This window comes from Ammospiza nelsoni, chromosome 1 (genome assembly GCF_027579445.1).
Source record: "Ammospiza nelsoni isolate bAmmNel1 chromosome 1, bAmmNel1.pri, whole genome shotgun sequence".
Lineage (NCBI taxonomy): Eukaryota > Metazoa > Chordata > Aves > Passeriformes > Passerellidae > Ammospiza > Ammospiza nelsoni.
This window is the reverse complement of record NC_080633.1, coordinates 29,245,954-29,267,733: the sequence shown is the minus strand read 5'-3', so window position 1 is coordinate 29,267,733 and position 21,780 is coordinate 29,245,954. Positions and strand designations below refer to the sequence as shown.

The window sequence follows — 21,780 nt, the reverse complement described above, 5'->3', positions numbered from 1 at the left end:
CTACTATAGGAAAAAATGAATGCAACACACAGCATTAATGAGTGGCTGTGTTATTCCCTTCTTTTAGATCACTCCAGTTCCAGGCACTCATCCACTTTTAGTTTTTGTCAATCCTAAAAGTGGTGGGAAACAAGGAGAAAGGTAAGGGTTTTTTTCTTTTTCTTTTTTTTTTTCTTCTTTCTTTCTTGATTCTGGTCTGTGAAATGTTTTAAAATTAATTTTAGAAGTTTGTCTATGTGGAAAAAATCCAACATTTTATGTTGTTATTCCTCACAGTTGAACATCCTATATCTCTGTACCTATAAATTCTCCAGTTAAAAACAAGAGTTAGTTCTATAGGATAGTATTGTTTCCAATCAAAAAAAGTAGCTATATTCAGTGCATGGGTTTGTGTGATTTGCGTGAAGATGTGAGTTGCCATATCTTGTATTAAAACTTTAAAGTGCTAACAGTTTTCTTTTAATCTGTGTAATGGTTATACAGGCAGGTCAGTAGTTTAAATTAGAAGCAGTATTCCATTTTTTAATGTACGATTTGCTTTTTATAGACTTAGTAGTAGAGGCTCTCAAGCTTCTTCATAAGATTTCCTTCAAAGAAACCTTTTGATTTCTGTAAATAGGAAGCATTCTAAAAATCCAGTTGAATTATTAGAGTCCAATCACAGAAATTAAAGACATATTAATTTTACATATGTCAGTAATTACATTGATTTAAATTAAAATGTCTGAGTTTATTAGTTTAAGTTTTAATGTATCAGAGGCCTGATAAAGTAGTAAGGAGCATTCTCCTCTTACTCAGGCAGGAATGCTGAATTAGTTGCCTCCTAAACAGACTTTTCAGAGCATGTTTCAGGATTCCATGTGCTAACAGTGTGGTCATTTTTGACCGTCCCACAAATCCCTAAATTTTTATAGCCTAGTTCACCATGGCAGGGCTGTAACTTCACGTCTTGAAGAAGATTATGTTCTTTTGGCCAGGATCCAGCTGAAGGTGATACCTTTGGATACTGGTGATATGGGTAGTGAGAAGCAAAAAAAAGGAGGGATGTAGTGTGATTCTAAAGCCTGGAACCAAGCAAGTAAACTCCATGGGTCAGCTTTCCCTGCCTTCTCCACCCTGTCTCCCTTAGATCATATCTTCCTGTGCCCCTAAAAGTAAGCTGTCAGAGGGGACAAAATCCTGCAGAGCAGTTGTTAGGGTAATTCTTAAAACTAAGGAGCATTAACCAAAACAGTATTTGGAGGCCTCTGAGAGAACTGGCTATCACTTGAGAGCTGATGATGTAATCCCTGGATTGGTATACCTGGATATCAGCTAGATGTGTCAAAGGCAGGTAATGATGTTAAAGTTTAGTTCTAAGCAGTTTCAAAAACATGCCTTCGCAATTTGAACAAACCAGTGTGGGCCATCCTGAGTTTTTGTGTGAGGCAGCCCTGGTCTGCTGTGCAGTCAGGGGTCTGGTGGAAGGTAATCTGCACTAGCACTCAGCTTGACTTTTTCTAATACCAATATGAAGTGAGTAGATCAGTGATCCAGTCTGCAGTTATGTAGGTGAGAGGCAGGTTAGAGAGCTACACTTACACAGTTAGTTATAGCCTAGAAACAATTTAATGAAATGCTGTTTCACAGCTTTCAGTTCCCAGCTCATAATTGGTCTCAAGTGTTAGTATTTGAATGGGCTTAATGCAGCAGGGATGTCATTTAATGTTAGATATTCTCCAGGGTAAATGCAAGTTTAAAATCTGATACCCATCTCAAGCTCCTATTCCCCTTCATGTATTACAGTCTAACACTTCTCAGTTTATGTCAATGAAACTGTTACTGGGGCCAAACAGATCACAGGAATTATTTGAATTTTAAAAATGGATGCCCTATACACACTTCATTCACTAGCACCATTATCCACAAGTGTCATTACACAATAAAGTGTATAGCATGAGGGCAAGCACCAGCAGCTGAGTATAGTGAATTGTAAGAACCTCTTAGATTGGCTTTGATACCATAACACAAAATGTTAAATTACATACTAATGTGTCAAGGTTGCACTCAATATATCTCTTTCAAGAGAAGCACATCAAAAGGTCAACTGCCTAGTTATATAAACATGTCTCAGGTCATTCACCATTAGGAGATAATATCTCTCAATTAGATCTAAAGCCATATTCAAAAAGGTTGAAGAAAGTCCACATATGGACTATTTGTTGAGAAGAGCTTTTCAGTCCATTTTTGAGGTGTCAATGTTTCATATCAATGCCAGAAGCAGAAGTATAAAATAAGGATGCTAGGAGTGCCTTTTAGTTTGAATATTCAATCTAAGTGATGAAAACATTCTCAGGAGAAATGTTTTTGAATTTTTTTGTTTTCCTGGGTTTTATCTGTCTGCTTTACAGTCAGTAACCAGAAAGAAATTGCCATATATTCCCTACCCTCCAATTTTGTGGCAGTAAAATTATATTTTGTGGAAAGTAAAATCACAGAACATTTGAAGACATAAATTACTTTGCAAAATACAAGGTTGTGGTGATTGACAGATTTCATCACAGTTGGAAGGGACCCACAAGAATCATCGAGTCCAACTTTAAAGTAAATGGCATTCAAGTCAGGATTTTTGATTATTGCAACTTTTTAATCTGGTCAGGTGCTGAAAGGGTGGAACTAGAGGATGTCTGTAACAAAAGGAAGGTTTTCCCCAGCAGTGACGGAAAAAAAAAAAAAAAGGCAAAGCAAACCCACAACCTTCATTTCTTCATTTTTATAGAACAGAGTTTCATTATCTTGATTAATTCAGATTAAGAAAATCTTCTACTGAAAATTATGTCTCAGTCTTTACTTAGGATTCTCTGTATTTGAGAGGTCACAGTGAATGAAGACAAGATTTCTAATTGACTTTCATTGAACGTGGAAAGATTATTGCAGATTGTCAAGTCTCTTGCATTCCCACAGTTCCCCATACAAGATTTCATGCCTTACAGTGTGGTAACCCAGCTCATTTTGTTGTGTTATTCTTGGAGAGAGTTTATGCATACAGCTGAAAAACAGTTGAATAAATGCACACCCCCAGTAGTACATGGTCATTTCCTCTTCTATTTTGTAATTTTTCTCAAATCTCTCAAATGTAAAACTGAGGATCACTTAAAGGTGAAAGATGTTTGGTTGTTTAGTTTTAGTTTTTAAATGTTAAAACAGAGGGGTGGTGGGAAACAAACAGATATGTAGAAAAAGTGCATTCAGAACACAAAAAAAAATAAATTCAGAACACAAAAAACTCTGCAAATATATCTTATCAATACATTTTGAAACTTTCATTATGTTAGAAATTCAGTTTTTCAGAATGTGTAGTGATAAATGTATTTTTTCTGAATTGGTTTCTGTTTTAAGGACCAGTGCTATGACTTTCAGATATAATTGCAAAATAAAGAATTATGACAGTAGCCCCATTATATTTTCTTCTCAATTAGGAGGTTAATAATGGCCCATCATGTGACACTCCAGTGTATTTGCTGTTATTTGGACTTGAATTATTTTTTAATGGACAATACATATGTTTATAATAGAATAAAAATAGAAGTCAATTTTTATTAAGGAGAAAGTAGAAAAATAGAATTAAAGTTGATTAATTTAAGGCTTTCCTATACTAGAAATGGATTTTAACTTAGCATGAGACTGAATAGGAGTTTATCAAACCCAGGCAAGTGAATTTCTCAGGCTGTATCACACCATAACACATTTTCAGTGGTTGTGCAGGAAATGGCAAGGTACAGTTAATTTTATCAAATAAAAAAAGGCAGAACATCCATTTCATTCTAGGGCTATCGGTTTGGAATGTCTGCATTTATGATCTGACTAATCAAGGCAACAATTTTCAGTAATCTGTGAATAAAATGTATGTATGTAGTACACCATTCACAAAATAGTTTCTTTCAACAGAAAGAATATACGAGCATGTAGTGCTTCTGAAGGCTGTTGTTAAGGATAATGTTTCTCACATAAGAGTCCTTCTAAATCATGCTGTTGTTTTGCCATACTCATTACTTTGATTTCCACTTCCCCATTTTCCAGTTTATTTGCCTGACCAGAGGGTGAGTGTACACAATTGTTTCCTTGACAAATGTGCTGTTGGATGCACTGGAGATCAGCTTCCGTACACTCACGTTTCCTGCTGACTCCACGGTCAGTGTCTGTGCAATACAGGTTGATGATATTTTTAACCTTTGCTGTTTTCAAATTACTTGGGTTCATAGTAGTTCTTCCCTCCTCCCCTACGACTAATCTGCTTTTCCGAGCTTTCATTTAGCATTGAGACAAAACTTTAAAGCAATTTCAAATTTTCTTTTTCAAATACAGTATGTCTGGAAGAGAGGATAACTAGCATTTTTTTTTTTTTATTTTGGAGAGGAGTCCTTGGCTTCTTCCTAGTCTGACATCAGGGTTAAATGAAGCCCATATTAACCACATCTTTAATAGCCCCTGGAGAACTGAAGATGCATCCCCAGTTGTGGCAGAAGGCATTGCCATGGCCAGCTTTTTTTCCACAGTGTAGTCAACTTTATTGCCAGTTTTGAATTGCCAGATAGTTTTGGCCATTTATTTTCTCTCTTCTCCAGAAGACAGCTTAATCTAACTCAGCTGAAGGTGCACTCAGAAGTATTTTCTTCAGCAGCTGAGCTGATTAAAGATGATGCCAGCTCCTTTGGCCACTCCTGAGATAATTTTCTCCCTCAGTTATTATAGCAAGCATTTTGAGGTTCATATGAGATCATGGGCATGATTTAAATATCAAGAAAAATTACAATGAAGAAACTTCTCTGTGGATTTCTGTTTTAAATTGAACCTTTTTAGTTTCCAGATCACAGAATAACCCCAAAAGTAGTTACTGAAACACAGCTGTTTGTTGACAAGTGGTAATTTCATAAACTGGCTTCGTTCATGAAATTGCATTTCATCCCAAAAATGTCTTTTGGGGCATTTCCCACCACACCACCTCATGGCCTTGTCAGCACAAATCTCCAGTCACAAGGAAACCACATCCAGTTCCTTCCCCACATGTGGAAGCAAGGCATTCAGAGCCAAGTCAGTGTCACTGTTTGGTACTGTAGATGTAAAACTGGAAGGTTGAGTTACTGTCACTTTTCTTTGGCTTCCCTCTGTCACCCTGTTAGGTCTGTGTACAGCTCAGTGTGAGGGAAACATTTATAAACAGTTTCTAATTTTTTTTTTTTGAGAATGTGTGAATAGAAATGAGCCATCAATTTATGAATTTTAGACTAGAATACATAAATGTGTTTAATAACTTAAAGCTTGATGTGTCATTTGCAGTGAGTCATGGAGTGATTAGCAGGTATTGATGTTCAACTGGTAGCCATGAATGGTATGCACTGAGTCAAGTACAATTCAGCATAATCTCTTTATTATTGCAGTTGGACTTCTGGGTTCTAAGCAGAAAAACCAGACCTCCTTTTTATTAAGAAGGCTTTTATACCTGAGAACAGCACTGTGAGTGTAGGTAATGGCTAGTCTGTTTTGTAGCACCAAGATTTAGAAAAATAACTCTTAGACCTTTGGGACTTCATAAAAATACTGTTCATTAAGTTCTTATGGTCAGCTACACAAATGAAATTAGCATCACCTTTGACCAGATCAAATTCTACACATCTCTGAGAAGCAAATCACACATACTAAATAGAAAACTCCTTTTTACATTTGTGAAATGGGAATATGTATATTGTCTTGTAAATCCATTGTCAAATGTCTAATTTGATCATCATCAAAGCCATCAACAATGATGTGTGCATACTTGTGGAATGAAACTAGTAATTTCATACTGACTTTTTCTGTCAGGAATAGCAGCAGGAATATATTGTGTCAGTGTGCTTGAATACAATGCTTGATGAAACTGACATCACTAAATAATTTAGAAGTTAAGAAAATACTACAATTGGGCAGTTTTACAGATAATTATGAATTTGTTTGTATTCAGTATTTTTTACAAACTTACTTTCCAGCTACCCTCATAAATTATGCATTTCTATTAAGAAAAAAAATAAGAAAGAAATCCCTAATGTGCACATAGATTGTGTCTAGATAGTTTTATTGTGCTGTATTTGAATACGTGGACATTTTAACCTAGAATTCAGGTCTTATTATGTTTCTATTTCATGTAAGAGATTATAAAGAAAAGAAGCAATATTTCAATGAAAAAATAAATGCTTTCTTGAAAACATTAAAATATTAATTAGCTTAAGGACAGAAACATTAAAATTAAAACGAAGAAACAGAGGTTTATAATTTAAACTATTGCCATACATCCTCAGGTGTATATTTATTTATTGTGAGCTCCAACTCTTTTTTGTGCTTTCTTGGTTCTGTGTGAGAAAAGAATCACTACTGCATTCCAGTCAATTTAGGAAATTACATTTCTAATGTTTGTAATGAAGATCTCTGCCATACTTTTAGGGCAAGTAAACTCAAATTTCTAAATTTACACTTTAGAAGAAATAATTGCTCAGGGTAGGACAGCAAATGGGGTCCCATGAGGGACAGGGCAATGCTTGTCATGCTGTATCAATAAATTGCTTCCTATTATTCAGGTAATTTAAAAATAAGTGTAATTTAGTAAAACAATGCTTCAACTCTTTTTAATTTTCTTCTCATTCAAATGTAATCCTGAGGAAATGTAGTTGAACACAGGTTTTCTTTATCAGAATGTTTTCCAGTCTATGTGGACATTTTTGGTGGGTGGCAAAGCCAATTAGCTTTTGCAATTAAATAAATGTGTAGCTCTGTGCTTGCAATAAAATTCAGGAAGAAATCTCTCCTTTGCCATGGAGTTACTTTAATACAAATCAATGTGCTTTCCAAAATGCTTTTTTGATTCACCTTTTGTTGTGTAATTATAGCTTTTTATCGTATTTTGTTTCTGTCTACACACAGCATTTGGAATGTAAATAGCTTTTAGTACTTCTGTCTCAACTTTATACCCCACAATACACTCTATGTAAGAATTATAATTGCTGTGTTCAAGTATTTGATTTTTTGTATAAATGAGATCCTGCAGTTCAAATAATTGTAGTATGCTCTAATTTATTTAATTCTTTTATATGAAAGATTTTTTAAAAATTCCAAACATGTAAGTAAATATTTTCTCCTTGTCTCTTTTACATCCTTAGAATTTATAGAAAATTTCAGTACCTTTTAAATCCTCGTCAAGTTTATAGTCTTTCTGGAAATGGACCTATGCCAGGGTAAGTCTACAGTTAATATTATTACCAGGAACTCATTTAATAAAATACTGTATAATCAAATGAACAGACTGAAGTACATATAGCATGTTCGGAATGTATCAACACTGCAGTTCTCTGAATGGCTGCAGAAATATATAAGTATTATTTGTTTACCTCTACAAGTAAAGCTATGTCTCAGATGTGTTGCTGAAAACCATGTACTATTCTATAGGACCTGTGGGATAAACTTAATTCTGATTCCATCTTTAACTGCCATTTCAGCAGCTTGAGTTCTGGGGTTTACTTGTGTTGCAGATGTCAGCAGCCTCGAAGACTGACCAGCAAGACATCCATTTCCTTTACTTACATAAACACACACGTGCACATGCATGGGTGTCTGGAATGTATTGGTGACTGCCTGCTTCTTATCAGTTACATGATCTTGGAAATATAGTGGCTGGAAAATGACTGGCCAGGCTGGATTGTGCTGGCAGTGACTTGTAATGTGGACCAAAGTGCTCTCTGCACCAGCTGGCACTGCAGTCCCTTGCTTCGTGTGCTTCCTCCGTGATTCTCCTTAATTTGCATTCCTATGAGGATGGGAGAATTACAGTGTATCAAACACCAACCTTTGCCACCTGATATTGTCTCCTTTTTAAGTAGTGGGTGCTTTGGTAGAAGAAAATTAGATAGAGCAGCACTAAATATCTACTCTGTGTGTTACTTTGTATGTAATGGGTGCTATTTACTTTTGTCACTGATACATGAAATTTTACATCCGTGAAAAAGAGTTGCAGAAGGAGGCATATGTTCACTGACATTAAGTTTACACTGTTGTTTGAATACTTTTTTTTTTTTTAAATCCTTGCATTTTTTATTTGTTTAGACCTTTACATGTATGTAACATTGATGAAAGTGAAAAGCAGCGTTGATGAAAGTGGAAAGCATATTAGGCTCAATGCTTTCAGAAGTTAAGATATCATGCACTGCAGTATAGTTAATGTTAACCTGCTGAATGGTGCAAAACCAGCCCAAAAATTGGAGATAATGACATGCATGATTTCTTTCATGCATGTGTCTTGTATCTGAATGCTAGTGCTGTTTTTAGTACTCGAATGAAATTTGTTTTTATACTGTTCTTAGCATGTATGAAAAATGTAAGTACTCTTAGTTCAAAGAATAAGTAGACTACAAGAATTAACTGAGACAAAAGTGGTAACTAATATTGTTTTACATACAGTGTAATAGAAAGGCCGTGCTAGAAATTGGGAGGATGAATTAAAAAAAAAAAAAAACAACAAAAAATGAAATATTTTTGTTCATAGTCATCTTTCTTCGAAATTAAAAAATAATTCTGGCTGCATTTCTGTGCCTAACTGACTTAGATTTCATGGATCTTGCTGTGAAGGAAAATGCATTTTAAGGCAGAGGCACAGGAGGGCAGTGTTAAGTTCAAGCTGAAACCGAGCACTGAAGCAATTTAAACATTTGTCTTTTGAACCAGGACAGTGTTTTTCAGAAAATGTTTTCAATTCCACTTTCTATTAGAAATCGAAGTAGTTTTAGCTCAGAATCACTTTGAAGAAAATTCTAATTAATTTTCAAACAGGAGCTGCTTGTTTTGGTATATCTTAAATTCGTTTCACTGAAATGAATAATCCTAAATTTCCAGTTTGTCTCCTGCCATCACTTCTTGCCCCTGGCAATACTTTGTAGGCTGCATATAATTTGGCCCTTAAGTGAGAAGTTGAATAAACTCTGGTGTTTCACTTAGCAGTACTTGTTTTCTGTGAGGGCTGAGTTGCCTAATAAAACCTGCCCATTCATCCATCTGTCCACTCATTCATCCATCTCTATAATGCCAGTTATACTGGATTGTCAATCCAAATTCTGTGTTTATTTAATTTTCTCATAATACATGTTAAATTTAGGTCAAAATGGAACAGATTTGGGTACTGTACAGTGCAGAGAAAAGCAGAAATGTATTTCTTCATCCCTGGAAGTTATTTAGTAGAAAGGGATAAGCATAATATATATTTATTTTAAAGCATTTATGATTACTGTGGTACACTTTAGTTGAGCCTATTTTGAGATGTGGTTTTTTTCCCCTTTTATTACTATTTTCAGCCATGTTGACTTAACCTAGAGAATATCTGCAGTATTAGCTAAGAATTTGCTTTTTAATTTTTTTTTGTTAGAGCCAACCTGTTTGCTTTAACCCATAAATTAATCTTTTTAATTTCTGATGGTATTTTTCTCATGGGTTGCCATCATCAAGCAAGAAGATAACATTCACAAGTTTTGTAACTTGTGTTCCAAACATCTGTGGCTGACATGAATTTTTATTTCCAGTTAATTTTTAGAGGGAGTACATAAATTTCTAAAAAATCTATGTATTCCCTTTTCAATGGGCAGAGAGAGGGAAAAAAGAACTAGGAGACTAAGAAAATTGCAAATCTTAAGGGTGCTGAAATTGGTTTGGGATTTTTTTAATGGTCAGCAACTCAATTGCTATGTCTGTTCTTCTGCCTCTTGAGTGGGATAACCATGTTCTTGCAGAGAAATGTTTTGGAAAAAAGAACTTCAAAATAACAACAAAAACAACCCCCAAACCAAAACACAACCCCCTAAAACCTCAAAAAAGCCCCACCTTTCTTAATACCATTTATTCTATATTTTTCTATATAAAATGCTGACATACAGCAGGACAACAGAAAAATATTTTGAGCAAATGACAACAAATTTTAGTATCACAACCTCAATGTACAATTACTGAAGTACACGTGTTGCCTACTTTCATAATAGATGGGGTGGAACAGCAGCAATGACATTTCTTGCAGCTTCTTTTCCTGTCTGAGCTAGGGTTTTTGGAGCAGTTTATGTCAAAACACGTGATATACACAGTCTGTATGAAAAGATGTACATGATGCAAATAAACCTCATGGCAGCGACTCTTGCACTGATTCCTTTCCAGCAATGGAGACCTGCTGCGAGGCCTGAAAATCAAGAAGCTCTAAGCCAAAGGGCAACAGCACACTTTAAACATGGGTATAATAATTAATGGTTTAGACATTCTTTAATTGACAGTAGAGAGATATGGGTGAGCTGGAAAAACCTTGTAAGCTCTGCAGCTGAACACAGGCATAAAAGGTACTCCACAGTTACAGACTGCCACGGTTAACACAGTGACGAGAAAATTGCTGGGCTGATGCATTGTGTAATTTGTGCCTGGCACCTGTGTTTTTTGCCATGAAAGGAGTTTCCCTGTTTGGTTGTTACATCTCTATAGGAGTCTTCTACTTCTGACAACAACTGTTATTGTGGATTTAATGATCTTGAAGAATCTGAAATTCAGTTATTGTTCACCTCACAGAGAGGTAAATAATAGCAGGATGAATAGCAGTCGAGCCACAGAGCCGCAGGACTCTGTAGAGAGGTCAGCGTTTCACAAAGTCTTTGTCCCTCTGAAAAGGCCTCTGTTCCCTAAAGTTCTATTATTTAAAATGTCTAATTTATAGTATTTTTATACTCTATTATAGAAATTATATCCACAAAAGTTGTATTTCTTTGTAACTTCTATAAGCATTTAATTTGGAGAGCATCTATTTTTTGAATTCTAGCTGCAAGTTTGCTTCAACCGGCCTTTCTAAATCTTAAATTCTGCCCACTTAAAAGATGCCCAAGACACCAAAGCAGAATCTCTGCAGCTTACACTGTAATTTAATTGGGAATCTACAGCATCTGGGCTTTTTTACCTTCACAAAGCAGTAGGTCTGTTTTTCAAATTACACTATTTTCCTTAAATATTTGAATTGATTGCTTGAGCATTTCTTTGCTGTTGGACTTTGGAATATCCAGAGTATTCTAGGAAGGTATATACACCAAGAATATTTTTAGAAGATAATAACTGCATAGTTATTTTCTTTCAAACAAAATATTGGATCTGGTCTGTATTTTCTTGGACGAATTACATTTTTGCCAAAGACTGGCAAAGCCAGCAATGGTGGGTTGGTTGTAATCTGATGATAAAAATTATTTTTGTACACCACAAACCAGTGGTACTTAGAATTCACATATGATACTTAAATCCTGAATTTAGAGATATATTTTAAGCAGCTGTTTAACAATATTTTTGCTTCTATGACATCTGTGGTGTTGGCACCTGAGACCTATGCTGAGATCCACTAGTGGATTATTTTTTTGGGCTGTAGGCAGTCTTAAATTTTGCTTCCACTGTGAGTGAAGAATGCTGAATGATTTCATGCATTGCTGTTATGCCGCCTTGTGTGGCTGAGTACCTGAAGTTCTGCATAGTGCACAGATTTTGGGTATAAGAGCAGTAGTCATGTACAGGTAATGGAAATGGAAAATATTGCAATTTGTCTTTTCATTACTGTGAGTAAAACTTCAGTTTTACTCTAATAAACTAAATTAATTAGATTAAAATAAATACTTTATATTTTTCTCTGAACAGTTCTATAAGAATGTGGATGTGTTTGCCACCTGTACATAAATCAATTAACTTCAAAATCAAATAGTGATGCTCTCTAGCATTGGTATTTTTTTCATTAATAGATCCCCTGCATTCCTATTGACTTGATGAGGTGATTATGAAAAACTGAATTAGAGTAATATAGGTAGCTGAAACAGTTGCCCTCTTTCAGTTGGAAATTTCTGATTTATCAGCAGAAACTTAGGAACTGCCTTTGAATCCTTGTTTCTGGCAAAGTAAAATAAAATTAGACTGGTGGTGATCACTCTGAGTTTCAAATTTTTCCAAGAAAATAGGATAAAATTTTCTATTCTGTTTTTTTAACTTAGGCTGACATTGCACAAAATCTTTACAATGACTTCGATTATTTTTAGTTTCACCTTAAACCACTTTTACTAAGTTCTTCTCCAGCAGGTTTTTTTTTAATTCTTTTCAAACCATGTGAAAATGGTAGATAAAAATTAACAGGTGATATTAAAACACTAATTGAGTACAATTTTCTTGGTAAGCAGTACTGACTTTCTCCCTAAGATCTCTAAAGAAATCTGTCAAATTATTTCTGTACAATTGTAACACTTAATGAGTCTGAATGAAACCTTATAAAATAGAAAACTGTGTTCCCTTCCCAACTCCTAATGTAGGCTGCACATTCTAATTCAATGAATAAGATTTATTTACATATATAATTATATAACTATATTTAATTTTATTAAATCAATTTGATTTTATAAATATTTATATCTACTATAGCATATTTATATACACTGCATTTATACATGCAAATATACACTGTAACATGCATTATTTTTATGTATTTTGTGTGATAGATTTTTATATAATTTGTGTATAATTTTTATATTTAAAATTATAAAAAGAAAAGGATATGTGAATTTAGTGCTACACTTTGCTTGGAAAATTCACTGTCTGTGAATATAAAAAGCCCCAAGGCAAATACAAATGCAGCTTATTGAAAATGTTTTTGACAATATGGTTTCACCAGATTTTTCAGTCCCCCACTTTTTTAAAAGTTACACTTTTTTGATGAAGATTAGCTATACAGTCAAAACAAAAGGATCTTTGATATCCATATGGTGAAGAAGCTTGTTAATAAAAAGAGACAAAGGTTTAAGTCCATATTTTCCCAGTCTGGAGCAATGCTAAAATCAACCCTGTGCTTTTGGTGCTGTTTTGGTTGGTTGGTTCTTTCCTGACTTTCTTTTCTGTGAGGAAATGCTTAAATAATAGCAGTGAGTACCCTGCCATCACGTCTGGGCTATAATTTGACTTTAAATTAAGCTGGAATACTCTCAGTGTAGGAAGCAATGTAAATACACCTGGTGACTCTCTGCCGACCCATTGGCTTGCAGTGGGAATGCTGGTGGCAGGAGGTGTTTGTCTCTGTGCCAGGCCACAAGCAGGGATGGACGTGCACACCCGTGGGCCAGGGCACATCTCAGTGCCTGGGAGGGGGCTCCCAGCAGAGGATCTTTCAGCACATACTCTTATTAGATGTGTTCCCCACGTGAACCCAGTCAGATTTGGCACGTGACATTTTGGGTCACAGGAGATCCTACAGCACTTCTCCTGCAGATGTGTGAAGTAGAACATAAAAGGGGTGAGAAGGGCAAGGCAGCCTTTAATACAGGGCAAGTAGGCATCCTTCAGGCATTATATTTGAACTTGAAATTGCTTAAGAGCTCTTCTGAGCAAAGAAAATTACAGGGGATGGGACATGTGATGAGCTTAATTCTATGCAACTTGGCTAAAATTGAAATTCTGGCCAAAAACTAATAAAACAAGAAGTTGTCTTATCTATTATTCTACATATTACATAACTTTTTTGTGCATTGTGTTTTTAATTTCCTTCTCCCATTCTTGCTTTTTTACTCTGTAATTTTTCATGTGTTCTTGATTTTATCAAGAGGTCCAAAAGAATTGTATAACTTCCTAAGGACAGAAACTAATTCTCCCTGCAGCATTACAATTTTGTATGGGAAACAGTTGGAATTAAACACCTGTAAGCTATTGTCTATATTTATTTGTATTCAGGAATTTGTTTAAAATATATTAGTACTGCATTTTTTAAGAGATTGCAAACTGTATATCAGTTCTGGTGACTAGGATATAGAGTATCCATAAATATATCTATAACACTAATGAATATAATACATGTGAATGAACATACACATGCATACATAGTAATATGACAAAATTACTGGAACTTTTTTGTCTAGTGACAGTTTATGTGTAAGGACTGATTTCAGCATGTGTCAAAAGCTGTCATGAAGTGATGCTTTCAATATAAAATACTGAACCTTAGTGTTGTTTTAAATATCCTCACTTTCCAACATTATGCAACGTTGTTATAGAAGGAGATGGGTGAGGAGGTGGTGGTACTCACTTGATGGATATGGAAGCAGAAATAGCCAGGCAAATATTGCCAAAGATATTTTACTTTTAAAATACAGTTTTTAGGATGATGGAATGAAGATCTTCAATCTGATGCTTTCTCATTTTGTATTAAACCATGAGGCGAAGTTGTTTTTACCAACCACTGAATGTTCAGCTTAATATGTACCAGTGTTCTACCAGAAGTATGAAGTTTTTATATAGCTTTATAGAAGGAACTTCACAAATAAATGTTATGGCTAATACATTTAGACAACTTAGACTTTTCCGTTTTGAGAGACTACCTAGTACATTTACAACTAAGTGAACAGAGAATGATTTTTGAAAATAGTTGCAAACAAGATTTGAAGTCAGACAAAGATTAGCCCAACCATCAGGTCCAAACTTTTGCTAGTGTTAGTGTACCATATTAACCCTTGAATCATTAATTTTGTTTGAAATTTTTCAGATAATACTGAGAATAATTAATAATAATGTTGGATTTTATCTGTCAAAAAATGAATACATAAGCATAAGTGACTTTTATTTTAAGTGATCATTTGCTATTTTCTATTAAACAAAATGTCTTAAGCCATAACATGTTTACATAATGCACAATTTTATTGATCATAATTAGGTATCTTCATTTACTCTTTTTAGGTTAAATTTTTTCCGAGATGTTGCTGAGTTCAGAGTACTAGCATGTGGTGGAGATGGAACAGTGGGCTGGATTTTGGATTGCATAGGTAATCTACAGCCTTCACACACTTTGGCTTGCCTCATGGACTTCATTTTAATGGTCTTCCTTATGTACCGATGCATGGATTCAGCTATTTCAAGCAACAGCTTGTTCATTTAAATTTTTTAAATGTGCTAGTTTGGGACATAATTATTTTTAAGGGTACTCAAATAACGAAAGTTATTTAAAATCTCTAGACAAATTTCTGGATTTCCTGAAAGCAAGAAATCTGAATTACTCTATTTCAATTTCAGTTTGAAGACTATTCACCAACTGAATTTGCTAATTTTAAGAAAATTTAATTTAGGTCACTTGCTTTTTTTGGTTACCAAATTTTTGTTTTTACTATATTATCCCAAAATGAAGATAATGTATTAAGAGGTAATTCAGTTTTGGAGTTCTTTCAGTCAGTTGTCTGCAAAGTCCTCTTTAAAAATCATAAGGAAGGCCCACAAGTCTAGTTATTACAGACTTAATATATTTAATCTTCTCAAAGATTATTAAGGAGGATGTCTTCCACATCACATGATCATTTATTTGGTGTTAGGCTGCAGAGAAAAATAGTGGGCATGTGTTACAGTGAAAATCAGGAAGTGGATCAAAACGGGTCAAAAGACTCAAGTTTTAACTAAAGTGTTTAAAAGTGTATGCTTTGTGGGGGACCAGAAAAGTTCACTGAACAGTAAACTTGATGTCATGAAGGAATGATAGCAAAGGAATATTTCTAATCTTGGTTGGAAAAAAGTCTTTTGCAAATGCAAGCTACTGCAAGTAGCTCTCAAGTAGCTTTCAGAGTCATAAATTAATGTACAGAAACATCAAGTGCATTGCCTAAACTTGGAAGCAACAAAGTTTTGCAGCTGTTTATTGTGTCATCAGTTTTTTCATGAGGTCTAAAATGTCATGTACTTACTTTCTCTTTCAGTAATATACTATGTTCTGCACCATGTTTTGTGGTATAGAACTAAGAAATTACTTCAAGAATCCAGGAACTATCTTTTTTCATAGGTGCAGAAAATATATATTCAATACTGCTTTTTAGGGGGCAAAAGCACTTTAGCATATAAAGTGTAAGGGTACACCTGTTTCTAAACACTTTCTAATTTGGTCTTCCCTGATCTCCTGATATACAAAGAGCTTTAGCTGAGAGCACAGCAAGAAAAAAGAAAGTTAAAAAAAGAAAAGAAATAAAAAATAAATAAAAGGAAAAAATAATTCTCATCAATTTGAAACTTTAAAAAGTTTTCTTTAATCACTCTATTAAATATTACATTCTCTGTAAGATTTCCATTAAAATGGTTATGTGAATGGTAAATCTTTCTAAAATATTGATAAATATTGATTTCCCTGCTACATCCGTTGTATAAACTCCTGCAGATTATTGCTGATAATTGAGCAAAATTCTATAAACAAAATAACTGATTAATTAAATATAACTTTTTAACTAGACATGCTATTCATACACATTAAATGGGAAATTTGACAAATTATATATTAGAAATATATGTTCCAGTTTTCAGAGAGGCTGTGTTTCTTGACAAGGGTTTTCTCATTGGATTTTGAAAAGATCCTTGGGCTTACAATGCTACAAAAATACCAGTAAAGACTGAAAAGATGCTATAAATTCATTCATTTCAAAGCATTGTTTAATAAATAGCAAATTGCTACTTGAAGACTTGATCAGACAGGTCAGTGCTCTCTTTGGAGGTTTAATTCCTGGTGGGCAAACCTATCTAAGGTCTTGTGTTAGTTCCAGTGACTTCTTGGTGGTGGTGCTCAGGTGTAGACACAAATCCAGGTGAATACACAGTTTCACACAAATTTGGTCACCCAGGTGACAAAGTAGAAGGTTCACCTCATTATTCACGCCCTTAACTATCACTCTTCTGTATTCACAGCTGGGAATGGCAGAGCTGAGAACTAGAGCAAGAACACCATATTCACTCTTGGAAAGATCTTGAGTATCATTTTTCATGAATTTTTGTCATATTTATGCTTTACAAAGTCCTAATGATAACAAAGGAGTCAATTAAGATTACAAAATCCTTATGATAATAAATGAGTAAATGAGGATTAAGGGTTGAATATCCAGTGGAGAAGGGACTACAAAATGGACTGACTTGGTGAAATGCCCATTGCAGAGCAGGCAGCATGATTTCATATACAAAGCAAGTCTTTCACTGAAACAAAACCTAACACAGTTATATAATACCATGCAATTAGATCATTTTTGTTCCTTAGTTGTGTTTTTTTCCTTCTTTATTCACAGAGAAAGCGAACTTGATTAAGCATCCTCCTGTTGCTATCCTGCCTCTTGGGACTGGCAATGATTTAGCAAGGTGTCTGAGATGGGGAGGAGGTAATCAAAATGCAATCTGTTATTGAATTAAAATTTAAAAAAAAATTTATGTCAACATTTACATTTGGATTTGTTTTTCATAAAGAGCCATTATCACTTTCTCTATTTTTGGAATGATCTGTTTATAATTGTTGTATGCATATGTAAGATATCAAAGGTTGCAGTCACACTTCATACCTTGTTTGTAGCTTCTACTGACACCAAAAACGTTCCAAGGTGCAATAAGAATCGTGTATAGCTGTTTGGTTGGCATTTTACCATACATATTCCAGTTATTGCTTTGATCAATACCTTGTATAGGGAGCAGTCTTAAACGGCTTTTAATTGGGACTGTTCTGAAAGGATTACTGAAAATATCTAATAATGGGTTAGGAGTAGTTAATATTTTTTAATCTTTAAAAATATTAAATGAAAAGCATGTCTTAGCCTTGGACTAGTTCCTTTGATCCACTCGCTTTCTGTTTTCCTACAGAGGATTCCAGACAATGTGCTGTGGTACTATTTATCAGAAAATGAGAAGGCAAAGAATGCTGAAAGAAGAATATTTAGAAAATCTAACCTTTAACACCCTTTGCATCCTTTCCTGAGTGTATGGATACTTACTCTCAGCTCCTCCAAAAAACTCCATTCAGAATCCATATTACAGGATAACTTGAAAGATACACAAGGAAGAAAATCATAGAAAATATTCAGTCTGTGGTGAAAACACCTCACTTTATGGGCTCATAGCCAGGTCTATTTCAGGTCCTGGTTGTTTCAGTTGAGATGTTTTGCATTTGGAACTTGGTTGTTTTATTTGGAGCTTTTCAGCCTTTGCAGATATCTTACTTCTTCTGTCTCATCAGTTTCCTTTCCAAATGTCTGCCTTGTTGCCAGATAGTCTTTAGCAAATTCTCAGTAGTTTCCGTGCTATAGCACTTTGTTAACCATAATGTTCTGTCAAATCATTTGAAAACCTCCTCTATTTTATCTGTCACAACTGTTGATTGTTTACATTCTCATAATCTTAGGGGAAAAAACGCAAACAAATGAGACAAAACCTATTCAAATCAGCCTTGCTTAACTTCCTGAATTGTTCATAGATCCATGGAATAACTAGAAGAGGTCATAGGAAGTCACTACTGCAGTGTGTTCTAAGTAGGGTCAACCATGAGAACACTTAAATACATTAACTGGGACATGTCCCTACCTTCACTTTTATTTTTGTTCTGTAACTTAAGTGATTCTATTTGGACTAAAGTAGAGAAAACAGTAGGGAAATATTCTGTGTTTCATCATTCTTTGCCAAGTTGTTTTGTGGTGAACGATACCATAGTACAGATTTTCTGGAATTTCCATAGATGGGAGAGGAGACAGGGATTCCAGAAACTAAATTTCTGGTGAGAGATCTCAAGGATGCAGAGAAATGGAATTGTGCACGCTGCTGTCATGTGGTGGTTGGCAGTAACTAGCAGAAGTGTGCTAGGCAACCATGAACAAATACATCAGCAATGGGTTTTGAGCAAGAAGGCTTTGAGTGGCTTGCCCTGCTAAAGCTGTTAATAACACCAGCAGTACATGCTGCTTGAATAGGAAATCTTGTTTTTTCTGCTTTGAAGAAGTACTGAATCCCCAGATCTTAGCTGTCTATGACTAAGTTGTTTGTTTTGAATAATATTCAGACTTGATAATGTCATGTAGTAAAGCCTCCACAGTTTTTCTTCATGCACACGTGTGTGTTGTATATACTCATGAGGGCATAAACAAGTTTTCTACTCAATTTAGTGAATTACATGTGAGTGCTTATTTGCAACAAAGAGTAAGTTCTCTACAAAGCAGGATGAGGCTCATTAAGAAGTTGTTGAGATAATCAAAAATGTTATTTTGTTTATAAAGTTATCAGATATGGATTTGAAATTCTGGATTTGTTATGCTAAACCAGATTGAAACAATCAATGAAAATTAGAAGTTGGCTTTTAACCTTTCAGTGTCTTGTCAGGCAAAACAGCAATATGTCTCTTTTCCAGAAATTTTGAAATCAAAGGAATTTGAATATTAATTTCTCATCAAGAACATTTTGCAAAGTACAACCTTTGCTTTATGGAAAGTTCAAGAGATTCGCAAAGTTTGAAGATTTAATTGTTTTTTTCATCACAAATTTGATGTCCACTGAAATATATTGAATTACTCTAAATTAACATGCTTAATTAGCTTTGTATTTGTGCCTCTTTTAATGACAAGTGCTGGAAAATTGTCAACATTTCAAGCAGAATCCTGCTTTTAAGGTCTTATAGGCATTGCTTTCATTTTTCCAGTCACAGAGTCATAGAATATTGTGGGGTGGAAGAGATCTTTAAAGGTTAGTTAACTAGTCCAGCCCTCCCTGCAAAGAGCAGGGGCATCTTCAATTAGCTCAGGTTGCTCAGAGTACTGTTCAATCATCTAGAAAGAGAAAAAAAAGTAATGAAACTTTATTATGCTTGATTAAATAACTGGGTTTATGTTTTGCTAGGGTATGAAGGTGAGAATTTGATGAAGATCTTAAAAGACATTGAGAACAGCTCAGAGATTTTACTGGACAGGTGGAAATTCGAAGTAATACCCAATGATAAAGATGAGAAGGGAGACCCAGTGCCTTACAACATCATCAATAACTACTTTTCTATTGGCGTGGTAAGACTTATGTTTATCCTTCAGTGATTTTCTTTTTCTGTTTTGAATAAATATTTGCATCACATGCCTTCAAATGAAGAACTGTTGGCTAGAGATCATTTATAATGTTGTTGTTTTGCTAGTGAAATGAATACATTGATGACTGACAGCAATTTGCATAAATTTACTTGCTCACATTCAAACCTGAATTATTTTTCAGGACCTTCTACCTTCCCATTTATAAAGAAGATATTTGTGTTGTTCGTAATGGTTTATGAGCAGCTATAATACTAAATTTATATTGTCAGTTTGAAGGTTCTATAAAAATAAAGGAAAAACAAATCACTTAATAAGAACTCTTAAGTAATATTTTCCATTAGCATTTACATAGTCAAGTAACTGTTTAAAGGAACTGTTGCATTCTTTATTTCTTCGGGGCTGTTTTAAATAAGAAAACAATAATACAAAAAAGAAAGCCTCTTCTTGGTATCTTCTTGGTTCTGCCTTGTAGGGAAGTGAAGCTCACTTCAAATTCACAGTTTGAATGAATTAGAAGGAAAAGGATTTTAAGCAGCTCTTCATGTCTGAGGAACTGCATCTCTGATTGTGTTTCTCTGTGGTTTTCTATGTAGTATCTACACTTCTTAATATTAGCAGAATTTCTTTATTCATATTTGATTTGTGATTTGTAGTGAATTTCTGATACTATTCTGAAGAGTCATTATTTCATACCTCATTTGGGTTTTTCCTGGGTGATTTTTCCTGCCTACATGCCGAAACCTACACTTGATTGAATTACGCTCTCTTTTAATTTTTACTGTTTTTCCAATGCACTGTGAAAACTAATGGTGACCTACAACATATTGCACATTGCCTCATAGATTCTTGCCAAATAATAAGCACAGTCTCTAATCCAACATGAATGGAACTTGCTGTATGAACTTTTTAATGGTATGGCAGAAATTGTGCTTAATAACAAACAATCTAAATGCATGTATAGAAAGGACGGGAGAGTAAAACTAAATAAAACTGTGCTTGACATGGAACTCTTGATGTTTTAGAGCCATAATTCAGGTTGGAAAGGATTGCAGGAAGTCATTAGTTCTAAACAGGGTCAGCTGTGAGAGCAGATCATATTGCTCAGGGCATTATCCATTTAGATTTTTAAAGCCCCCAAGGATGGCACAGCCTCTTTGGGCAACCTGTTGTGGTACTTGACTGTCCTTATGATGAAAATGGTTTGGGTTTTTTTGGTTTTTTTCCCCTACATCCTGTCTGGATCTCTCATTTCAACATAAATTATCTGTCTCACATCCTCCAGTCATATGTGCCACTGTGAAGAGTCTGTCTTTGTCCTCTTGATACCTCCTCATAGGTAATTGTAGTCTGCTATTAGACCTCTCTGGAGGTGCCCTCTTACCTGTGATTACCCTGTTAATCACCTTATCTAGTCAGTCTTTTTTTTTTTTAAATCTCTCCAGCAATCAAGACCATAATATCCCAAGCTAGATACAAGAATGCTGGGGTAGCTAGTGTTCAAAACTTTGCTGAAGTTGAGCATAACATCCCTTGCTGTCTCCTTATCTACAAATCTAGTTGTTTTATCATAGGTACCAGTCTGAAAGCAATTTACCTCTTGGAAGGAAAATGATACACTAAGTTGAAAGGAATGCTGGAGACAGTAGCATGTGTACGTGAAAGGTTTGATTAGTATGTTCAAGCCAAAAAAGCCCTTTTTTTCCTGTGGCAATCTCAAAGCTCTGATATGTACATAAGTACTGTACTATGTCCAAGTACAGAGAAAAAGGTAAGAAACAGAGATGTATGTGTAACCAGCTGTGAATGAATGTGGGTAATGTTCAACGTGATGGAAACATAAAGCACGGAAGGACCATAAAAAGCGGACGCCAAACCATGTGTCAGTTTCAAAGCAGGAGCTAGAAAACATCTA

At 34.7% G+C, this 21,780-nt stretch overlaps 1 protein-coding gene across 4 annotated transcripts in view; it reads left to right on the top strand.

Annotated features, from left to right (window-relative positions):
- DGKB (diacylglycerol kinase beta) overlaps positions 1 to 21,780 on the top strand; it is a 329,266-nt gene that overhangs the window by 119,569 nt on the left and 187,917 nt on the right. For all 4 annotated transcript variants that reach the window (XM_059473663.1, XM_059473647.1, XM_059473654.1 and 1 more), the window contains 5 exons: positions 68 to 141; positions 7,167 to 7,241; positions 14,761 to 14,846; positions 17,109 to 17,198; positions 19,690 to 19,850. In XM_059473663.1, the coding sequence (XP_059329646.1) occupies positions 68 to 141; positions 7,167 to 7,241; positions 14,761 to 14,846; positions 17,109 to 17,198; positions 19,690 to 19,850 (486 nt within the window). The remainder of the gene's footprint in view (positions 1 to 67; positions 142 to 7,166; positions 7,242 to 14,760; positions 14,847 to 17,108; positions 17,199 to 19,689; positions 19,851 to 21,780) is intronic.